Source organism: Temnothorax americanus, unplaced genomic scaffold, assembly GCF_048541705.1.
Source record: "Temnothorax americanus isolate GAGA-0224 unplaced genomic scaffold, ASM4854170v1 Scaffold50, whole genome shotgun sequence".
In the NCBI taxonomy this organism is placed as follows: Eukaryota; Metazoa; Arthropoda; class Insecta; order Hymenoptera; family Formicidae; genus Temnothorax; species Temnothorax americanus.
In genome coordinates, this window is record NW_027509658.1 from 908,524 (window position 1) to 919,512 (window position 10,989).

At 32.5% G+C, this 10,989-nt stretch overlaps 2 protein-coding genes and 1 long non-coding RNA gene across 5 annotated transcripts; 2 read left to right on the forward strand and 1 right to left on the reverse strand.

Annotated features, from left to right (window-relative positions):
- Nucleotides 1–3: 3 nt before the first annotated feature.
- LOC143904351 (uncharacterized) lies at nt 4–3,606 on the forward strand. The gene is made up of 3 exons (XR_013258893.1): nt 4–384; nt 765–826; nt 930–3,606. It is a non-coding gene; the product is annotated as an uncharacterized LOC143904351 (long non-coding RNA).
- Nucleotides 3,473–4,752, reverse strand: Galla-2 (MIP18 family protein galla-2). The gene is made up of 3 exons (XM_077418962.1): nt 4,501–4,752; nt 4,110–4,189; nt 3,473–4,025 (listed from the first exon to the last, which is right to left on the reverse strand). Exons 1-3 carry the CDS (start codon nt 4,619–4,621, stop codon nt 3,756–3,758), a joined length of 471 nt encoding a protein of 156 aa, XP_077275088.1. The 5' UTR covers nt 4,622–4,752; the 3' UTR covers nt 3,473–3,755.
- A 411-nt stretch (nt 4,753–5,163) lies between these two features.
- LOC143904318 (F-box/LRR-repeat protein 4-like) lies at nt 5,164–10,558 on the forward strand. 3 transcript variants are annotated; one of them, XM_077418898.1, is made up of 8 exons: nt 5,174–5,397; nt 5,486–5,520; nt 7,682–7,847; nt 7,941–8,391; nt 8,481–8,700; nt 8,788–9,154; nt 9,231–9,570; nt 9,751–10,558. In XM_077418898.1, exons 3-8 carry the CDS (start codon nt 7,691–7,693, stop codon nt 9,860–9,862), a joined length of 1,647 nt encoding a protein of 548 aa, XP_077275024.1. In that variant the 5' UTR covers nt 5,174–5,397; nt 5,486–5,520; nt 7,682–7,690; the 3' UTR covers nt 9,863–10,558. The 3 variants fall into 3 exon arrangements, with proteins under 3 accessions (XP_077275025.1, XP_077275024.1, XP_077275023.1); XM_077418897.1 differs by having other exon boundaries at nt 5,175–5,520; nt 9,751–10,554; XM_077418899.1 differs by lacking the exons at nt 9,231–9,570; nt 9,751–10,558 and having other exon boundaries at nt 5,164–5,520; nt 8,481–8,705; nt 8,788–8,927.
- Nucleotides 10,559–10,989: the final 431 nt, after the last annotated feature.

Genomic DNA, 10,989 nt, shown 5'->3' on the forward strand with positions numbered 1-10,989 from the left:
AAAACTAAATAATCTCGTGAACATAACACGGAAGAGAACCACGAAATCGTCATTACGACAAAATCATGAACATAGCATGGAAGAGAACCACAAAATCGTGCACATTATCTACAGGATTTGGTAACAGCCAAAACGCGCGCGGGACATAGCATATGTTGCCCATCGTTGCCGATCGCACCCGGCACCCACCGGCACCGGATCGCACCATTGACCATCATCATCGGTCCTCGTCATTCGTCATCCGTACTCTTTACGGCAGCAAGGACGAAGGACGTAGTAATTCCCCGCAAATTGAAGATTGCGCACGTAATCGTTTGTTTAAGATAGAACGGGCGAATATTTGCGAAAGGGAATTGTTAATATTCAAGTAATACTTGCATTAAGGTACTCTTAAATTACTTTAATTATCGTTGCGTTTACACGTCTTTTTAAATTTAGATTTATAAGTCTGCTCTTCAGCAGAAATAGCGTTAAGGTTCCCGCACCACCCCGCACAATCAAAAATATAAAAGGAACAAGGAACAAACAGGAATAAAACTGGATGCACAATGAAAAACACAGGCAACAGAAACAGGGAATAACACAGGCAATAGATTTTTAATCCATCGAAAGCCGTGCATCTCTCAATGCTACACCAGCTTTAGTCATGATTTCTTATTCCTAATCGCTAATATCTGTTCCTTGTTCCTTGTATTTTTGATTGTGCGTGGGTCTTTACTGCTATCGTCTTCTTTTTTGTAAAAATAGTGCTCAATCCTCTACAGGTTCGATTCGGGATCAAGACGAAAATAGTGAATCCACTCAGAAGAATGTAATCCAAACTTGGGTAAGTGTAAATTGTGTGTGCAAAGTAAATTTCGCGTTGTAGGGAAATTCTTTTGAAATATTTGATTTTTCTGTTTTTTATGGTCTTCTCTGTTTTCCCATAGGTCGACCTCACGTTTAGACATCATCCAGCTGATCCTCATAAACGAGAACTTCGACAGACCATATTCGCCAACGATATTCAAACCGTAACGAGAGAACTGAGGAATACCGGCGTGATCGTTTTGGCGGACGACATCAATACCGGGCATTTCAGACTCACGCGACCCCGTGGATTGTGACCGGCCCTGCGTTAGCTCAGCGGCCGAATTTGCTATAAGGAAAGAGTAATATTACATGATAAAAAGAATGACTGACAATGAGAGAAACATCGAAAAAAAACCGCGTCGGCGGAAGAGAGACATTTCTGATAAAATAACTGATCAAGGACCTGTCCATAAAAAATCTAAAACAGTTAGTTCCAAACGGTTTCAGTATCAATGGTTTGACGACTATCCGTTATGGAGAACGTGGGTAAGAGAAGTTCCTAATGATTGTTCCAAATTTTTCTGCGAGGCTTGCAAAAGTATATTAACTTGTGGTCTTTCAGAAATAAAGAAACACGCATTAAGAGAAAATCATATAAAAAATTTAGAGCAATTAAATCTAAATTATTGTATTGACAACCCAAGATTTATAAATAGTACATCATTGATCAATGCAGACAATTCGGGACAACCTGAAATGATTGAATGTACGTCAAACTTAAAAGATCATTTTAATTTTAATGACCGTGTTAAGATAGCAGAAATAAAATTAGCGACTTTTTTCGTGGAAAAGAATGTGCCGTTTTCACTTTCATCCGATTTACTTTCGATTATGAAATATATTGGAAAAGAACCCGGTCTTTTACAAGCAATGTCTTTAAGCAGAAAAAAATTAACGCAAATTATTACTAAAGTCGTGTGTCGTGCAGAAACAGATCGAATATTTCAAGTTTTGAGAGAAAATCAATTTTCAATATATAAAGCTGAAACATCAGACGTAATGAATAATGAATGGTTTCCATTAATGGTTCGTTATGTAGACCCAATAACGTTAGACATTAGATGTGAATTACTACAAATGATTTACTTGAATGCGAATAATTGCTCGGAAAGTAAGATATTTGAAGCTGTCGAAAACGAGATGTTGAAAAACAATATTTCACTTCAATTAATCGTTGGTCTTGCTTGCAATAATTCTTTCATAATAATAGATAACAGTTCTTCCATTCAAACAAAATTGAGTGAAACAAATCCATGTCTTGTTACACTTCCATGTGTATGTCATTCTTCAGCGTCAGCAGCAAAAGTAGCTTGCAAAATAATTCCTCATGATTGCGAGCGTTTTATTAAAGGTATTTCTGCATTTGTTAATAGTAGTTCTAAAAAATCAGCTATTTTCCGAGATTTTAACACGTGTCTTGAAAATTCTTCTTTGACGACTTTGAAATATGCAGACACATGTTGGCTAACGCGTCACAAATTCATTCAGAGAATTTTGGAAAAGTGGGATACCTTAGGTCAATTTCTAATGGGACAATCATTTGAGAACATTCATTCTGCAGATAACTTGCTCGAGATTTTTCAAAATCCTGCGACAAAAGCTTATTTTTTCTTTTTGAAATTTACGCTTGACGCTTTTAACAAATACAATGTTAAATTCCAAGCACAAGAATCTTTAATTCATGAGTTACAACCTTCTTCGATGGAATTGCTCCTTTGGTTCCTTCGGAAATTCATTAAGCCTGACTTACTGAAATCCGAAATACTCGATAGCATAGAAAATTTGAAATTTTCTGATCGCGATAATCAACTCCTTTTAGAAGAAATTGATTTTGGTTCTGAATGTGAAAAATATTTAAAAGAACAATTAGAAAAACAAATTTGCTGTGAAATGGATATTATTTCTATCCGAAAAAACTGCTTGCAATTTTACGTTATAGCAAGCAAACAAATTCGTAAACGTCTTCCAACCAATGACAAGTTTTTAGAGTGTGTTACCGTTTTTGAAAGCAAATCTGTATTATTCGATCGTGATCGACATTCCACGTTTCGTAAAGTTGTTCATGTTAATAACAGATTAGGCGAATTAGTTGATGAAAAATTACTTGAAATTGAATGGGAGAGTCTATACGGAATCGAGTCAGACACAAAAGAAGAGTGGTCAAGTTTATCTTTTGACGATATGTGGATACAAATCGGTTTATTTTCCACAGAGGAAGGACACCTATACTTTCCAGGTTTACGATCACTTTTGAGCGTTGTGAGAACTCTTCCTCACTCAAATGCTATAACAAAACGTGTGTTCTTTCTTATACCAGACGTGAAATCGAAGAGAAAGAATAATAGGTCATTTGAAACATTAAATGCAACCTGCGTTATACGATATGCTTTAAAAGACAGCAACAACACTGCTTGCACCATGAAAGTAACACGTGAGCATTTAAATTTAATGAGTACGGAAAATCTTTATGAACAAAAAGTCAAAACGGAAAAGTAATCTTACATTGCGCGAACAAAATTTGCATGACACTGATCCTTTGACTATGTTTACATTAAAATGACTCACTTTGTACATATCTGTATCTTAGAAGTAAAGAATCGTATTTTCAGTTTTGTTAAAATAAGCGTTAATACATAGTAAGTTTATTAGTAAATATGCATTAAATGTACAACAAATAAATTTTCTGTGTACACTGATTTATCTCTGTATTGAATATGTTAAATTTTGTAATCAAAATATATTATTTAAAACAGTTTTACTGTATCGACTCTCAGAGTTTGTGCAAACTCTCTACGTTTATTATTCAAACTAAGATATGAAAACTACTTTATAATATATATATGTAACAAAATTACACGGGCTGTTGCTTTAACCATCAAAAATTTTGGAATTCCCACAAGTTACTAATTTTTCGGTGCCAAACACTGATTGATCACACCAAGAAGCATAGAATTTTCTAAAGCTGCAGCCACTCTTTCCTTGTCCGCGAGTTGTTTGTTCACTGCTGCCTCTGAGAAATGAGTACCCGGAGAAATTTCCACGCTGACCTTGAACCTAGCAGGTAAGGCACGCAGTAATTGTACGCGAATGGACAATCCGATTAAAGTGGCCATGCTGCAATGTGGAATTGTAGGCGTGAACTTTATATCCACTCTGTTCTTTTTATCATCGACCTGTAACACAGAGTTGTAAGCAACTTCAAAATGCAGTAAAGTAATCAAATCTAGTATGATATATTGATTAGAAAAATATTTTACCTCAATGAGACTCTGTTCCACTACGTTTAGTTCCTCTAAAGTCAAAGGATGCTCTGGATCATTGATATTCCTAATTATATCTGTAAATTAGTTAATGATCAATATTACATTTTTATATTCCATTTATAACAGAGAACACATACATAACTATGTTTACAATGTACATTCAGCATATTATATTTTTACATTTCATTAGATAATATTGCATAATACATTAATAATGCAAATGCAATGATTCTTTTTATCTTTTATATATTATAAGGCAAAATATTAAATAAATCATACATTTTATTGTTCACACTTGAGAGTTAGTTTCCTAATTTTTAATCGTCAATAAAACATCTGACAATTGCAAGCATGAATATTGACACTGTACTTAGAGGTTATGTACCAAAAATCTCTCGCGCATCAAATTCATCCACGACATCTTCGTCTTGCTCTTCAACTGTGATCTCTCGATCATCCAATTTTTTGTAGAGCTTCGGATTAATGTTCTCCAAATTTTCACTCATCGTGTATCATTGAATAAACGTCAAATTTTCATAATCCAAACAAACATTAAGAGCATAGACGTAAGAAATAAATAAACAGAAGGTGCAAGGTGAACCGAGCAGAAGCGAGTTTCTCTTATGAAAAGGGTCGACTAGAGACCCTAAATGCCGCGTTTCCACTATACGCGTCGCGCGTCGCGTCACGACGCCGCGTCAAGAGTTATCCAATCAAAACGTTTCATTTTACGACGTCATTTTCGACAAGATCTTGCGTCGGAAATGACGTCATAAAATAAACCGTTTTGATTGGATAACTCATGACGCAGCGTCGCGACGCGACGCGCGACGCGTATAGTGGGAACGCAGCATAAAGGCTATTCTACAATTGCGTAAGCGTGGTCGTAAGTGGTTAGAGTGTTGTACGGCGTGGTTGTAGAGCGGTACTGCGGTTGTAAAGCGTGTTGTGGAAGATGGTTGAACTTCATCTTTCACGACTACGCCAGCGCCAGATGTGAACGTAAGAGCCAACCAATCAGAGTGCTGTTACGCGTCATCACGCCGCGCGCTGCCATAATTGTTTTTGTCGAAACAGTTACACGTTACACGTGATCCGAACCGAAGACCGCTATAAAGATCTCAAGAGTCAAGTTATAACATTCTTTCTCGGCATCCGAAAGTATTCTTTTTTTCTATTGTAGTGTTTTTGGTACGTGTTCATCATGGAATACGAGGAAAGTGCTCAGTACGAGGAAGATGAAACTTTTTTCACGTAGTTCGCTCCAATTCGCAAATCCGGGGTACGCTCTACCGCCCCCCGAGCAGCCTCTGTGATACAGTTTTTGCTCGTCGACGATTTTATTGATATTTCTTGTATTATATTTCCAGTATAAGGTGAATTTTATAGTAATAATTGAAACAAGGTAAATATTTATTTCTAATTAAGTTATTATACTACAAGAAAATATATCATATATCGAATGGGCATATTGAATCTTATCATTCAGATACCGAACAGTGTTTATCATGATTCGCGCTTTTAATTCTGCTTCATTTTCAATTAATGGCACCCGCCTCTTGTCAGTGGACGATACGGTTTATAATTCTATATACTCTACCTCTGCGTTGTGTGTGAAAAAGCCATTTAGTATAGTATATAGAAACAATATTAGAGGTACTGATAGTAGTCATAAGAAAATATTTATTCAATTTTATTCCAAATTAATCTGGCACGCGTTTTTTTTGTGTAAATTCGATATAATAAATTGACTAGTTGTGCCAGACTAGAGTCAAGCTCAACAGGGTCTTCTTTCCTTGCTAATTTTTCCAAGCCCGTTCCCTTGGCAGTGCGGTTTCGCTAGATAGTAGATAGGGACAGTGGGAATCTCGTTAATCCATTCATGCGCGTCACTAATTAGATGACGAGGCATTTGGCTACCTTAAAATAAGAGTCATATTGCAAATGCTGCATACTGTATGGTGCATTAATTTCTAGCAATTTTATTAGATCGCATGCGAGTTATTACGAAAAATCGTATCATATATGCTATTGACTTAAAATTTTACATTTTAATGTGCAATCACTTAATTGGCTGGATAAAATTTTATAATTATTTAAAATCTGATTTAAAACAATTGTTACTTTAAATCTCGAGTTATGAAATATCTCACCTCTCTAAAGATATATATATTAATTATAATCTATAAATAAATTATATAAATTAATTACGCGCTTTCATGGTAAAGACAGCATTAGAAAGTAAAAACAATATCGAGTTAGATATTTTTTTATTTGATTACTTATACAATTAGTGTGAAAAGGAAAGAGCATTTACACACACATACGCACGCGCGCGTATGTCATGAATTATAGATTTTCTAAAGTGGCGTTTACACTAAATACTAAACAATTTTTGACCGTTTCGATTTTTGGTGTAGTAGTATATAGCGACGTATTTCTTTTTGATTTATAAAGTTTTTTTAATTAATCATATTTATATTTACTCATATTTTAGTTAAGTGAATAGAGTTAATTTTGATGTCTTATTAAGATTACCGTCTTAAACTGATATCAGTATAATAACAAAATCATCCTTTTACGTCTTTTAATAAAGATAAAAACGTCTAAAATTAATTAATTATTGATCTAGAGAATTGTTAAATTATTGTTTTAAATGTAATCATTTTTTAAATATTTTTATTTTTATACTAATAAACGAATGGGAGCTTTCCGGCAAGCGACACAAGTCGACACAAGTGTCGTGTCTTTATTGTTACTCATTGCAAAAATAAAAGAAGATTGAACGACGTTTGTGTCGACTTTTGTCGCTTGTCGAAAAGCTCCCAATGTTACTTCTGATTGTTAATACTGATAGCATAAAAGCAAGCAAGATAAAGTTACAGATTATATATACACATCAGTAAAAAATTTTGTGTTAAATTTTCACATGTCCCAATTTATCCCCTCAAATTTTCGTGTTAATTTATCATAAAGCAAATATGTAAAAAAATAACAAACATAATATGTAAAAAATTAACATAAAAATTTAACATAAAAATTTAACATTTAGACGCTATCAGAAATCAAATTATGTTATAAATTGACATCTCTATAATGTTAAATGTAATTAAGATAAGATGTTATTTTAACTTTTGAGAGAAGTATCTATTTTTAGTTTTGATGAATAACATAAGAATTATGTCAATTTAACACATAGTAACTGTTATAAAAAGGAAGATAACACAATTTATCTGTTCATTTTAACATATATAAAATATATCACCAAGAATTCATGCACTTACATATAAATTGTGTTATTTTAACTCTTAAAAATGGTTAATATTAATTTAACATAGAAAAGTTAAGTAACACAACAACGATATGTTAAATTAACAAATTTAACACAAAACTTTCTACACAGGAAAATTTTAACACAAATACAAAATGTTTTTTACTGTGTATATATATGCATAATCTTTTACAGTATAATTACAAGATATATAATATTATAATATGGCATTTTAACATATACTAAAATAAGCTCAGAGATTTATTACTCTTTATCTTTAATTTTTTTTTTACAGAGAAAGAATATGACATCCCATTATCGTTCTTTATCTTACGAGAGTGATAGCCGATATCCTTATGTCGAAAGAGCAGTGGCGGGAGAGGATCATGTTGACTTTGTTTATCAATTTATAAAGGATACTTATATAGATGAGTGTAACTTTAACCATTATAATTATATTGGTATGTAACATTTGAATTGATAAATAAGATATCATTAAAGAAGATACGTTTGTGTGTTCAGTAAAGATTATAATTAAATTTTTTATTCCAAAGATTTCGAGTTTCATGAAGCTGTATATCCAATCCGAGTCTCTATATATGATGTATATAATTTTGGATATGTAACTCAAATTTTGGCTCAAGATCCTGAAAATCGGTGGTTTCTATTATGGGCTGGACAGCCTTGGATTGTACCTTCGACATCACAATTATTGTCTCCACTTTTACGGTCTTATAACTTTAAAACCAAAATACTCAGATTAAAATTTATGTACAAATTATGGAGCTTTAACACGCTGCGAGATGCTGTAATGCTTATTGGTACATCAAAATTGATCCTTCCTAAAAATCCGAAACAAAGTTTAACTACTCTGTTAAAGAGCATTAAGTGCAAGTATACTTGCCATTGGAACATCTACAATTTAACATCTGATTATAAAAATGCACACTTGGATATATTCGATCTTCAAAAGAACTTTACTAAATATTGCATTATTTATAAAAGGTATTATATATCATCGACATTAAATAATATTCAATATTTTTTATTCTCTTTTAATAATGAAAATAAATTTGTTCCAATGTTATTTACAGCGATATAGCAACAAGTTTTGACAAGAACAATCTCAGTTGCAAAAAAGTATTTCAGAAGGAAAATGTGCCATCTTCTAAGCAGAGATATATGAATCGTCATTTATTAAGAGATCATTCGAATTATAAGAAAGTTTACAAAAAGAAAAAGTTCATGAAAGATATCAAACTCTCTTTGGATAAATCCAAAGAGCAACCATTTTGCAGTTTTTCTACACTTTCTGTAAAGTATTTGAAGAAGTCTATTTCTTATAATATTTATTTTAATGTAATCATATATATATTAAAGTTTTATATTTTCTCTTTGCAGGATGAAATAATATTAAAAATATTACAAAACTTAGATATAAAGTCGCTCTACTATGTGAGCAGAGTAAATAAGCGCCTCAATCATTTAACACAGGATTCTTTTCTCTTTACACATTTGAATTTACGAAATATGCGCTTTACGGATTGTTTTTTTATTTATAATATTATAGTTTTCTTTGCCAGATGTGAATCCAGACGTAAATATTTGCAACAGTTGGATCTTACATCAAGCAACATTTCTGTTTTGCATTTCGTAAAATTTCTTAACATTTGTGACAGGCGTTTAACGCACTTACGATTAAGTAGCTGTCGATTCGTTAATGATTTTGCCCTATTTAAAATTTCGAAGATTTGCAAAAATTTGAAAAGTAAGTACATAAATTAAATATGATAATTAGGATTACAAATAAATTGTACATGGCTAATTATATATTTTTTTCTTAGTATTAGATCTCAGTCATTGTTATCAGAATGATATAACGGCCAAAGGATTTTCGTATCTCGAAAATCTTGAATTTCTAGAGGATTTAGACCTTAGTTGGACAAAGATAACAACTAAACCTCTATGCAAAATACTGCAAAAGAATCGCCGGATGCGTAATTTACATTTGAACGGCGTTATATCTAGTTCTGCGCCACTATATGTAGAAGCAGTTGTAATACAGTTGAGAAATTCGTGCCCTGACTTGGAAATAATAGATTTAACGGGCGGTGTCGCTACATCGCGAAGTATTGATGCCCTCACCGAGTGCAAAAGTTTACGAAAATTAAACATTGGAGTGATGTACGTGTGTGCTACATTTTTCTTTTAAAATATATATATTATTATCATATTCTTTATCGAAATTTGTATGTTTACATCTTTTGCAAACATCATGAAACGCTTATGTTTTTCTCTTTGCGATTGAAAAACTGTAATAACTAATAATAGGATATGGCTTTTAAAAGTTTTAAATTGTTACAGGTGCGATGATCATAGGTACCCAATCGATAAGCATAGCGTGCATAGATTGTTTTCCTCTTGTCAAAGCTTGGAAGAAGTCAATTCGATATGTCGCACTGAATGGGGATATTAACCAAAATGGTAAAAAACTAACGCATAAAAATTTGACAAGTATACATATACTTGTGGCATATACAGTTTCGCAATTCTCGAGCAGTGTCCTAAGTCCTAAACTGCAAACGACCTATATATGTATGTTATGCATGGGTACAAATAGCTACTTTCTTGCCCAATCGAAGGAAAAATATCCTGCACATGTGTCCACATCTATGCGTGAATATGAATAAATATTTATAAATTTCCTTAATCCTCTAATTTCGTTTATATATGTATAGGTAAAATTTTAGGATTTAAAAAGAAGGTAAACGATATACCTAAGGAAATGATTTTAAAAAAGACGCGAATTAATTGATTTAATTTTATTTAATATTTTATGATGGATATATATTTTTATGACTTACATAAATAATATTCAACTATACGGATAAAATAAAAATAAGTAACGAAAATAAGAAGATTATTTTATATTTTCTTTACGTGTAAAAAAAACGCTCAATCCAACAGACTTCTGAATTTTCTGAAGTTGCCCAATTTTCATATGGGCGTCAGTTCACGCTCGAAATTAAGTTCGGGTAAAGTCAGATTAGTATAATGAAAAAGGTTTTCACATGCGTCAATTTTTGAGATGCCGGTTGACGCTAGAAGTTGGGAAATCGGAACTTCTTCAGCGTCGACGCCGTCGACGCAGAAATTATATGACATCACTAGGTATTATAGATGTGAAAATAAAATATATATTAAAATCCTATGTTAATATGTTAATGCGTTATATGTTATTATATGTTAATATAAAATTAAGGAATCATTATTTGCCATTTCATTAATTAAATTGTTGCTGTCTCCTTGACGATGTCTTCTTTCTTCAGTAATTTTATATCAGCATATATAATATATAACATATAACGCATTAACATATTAACATAGGATTTTAACATATATATTTTATTTTCACATATAATACCTACCAATGACGACATATTGCTCTTTATTTGCAAAAATATATTGCAAAGCGATCGATCCACTGCCAAGCACTTATGCTGCGTTCCCACTATACGCGTCGCGTCACGACGCCGCGTCATGAGTTATCCAATCAAAAAAGATCTTGTCGGAAATGACGTCGTAAAATGAAACGTTTTGATT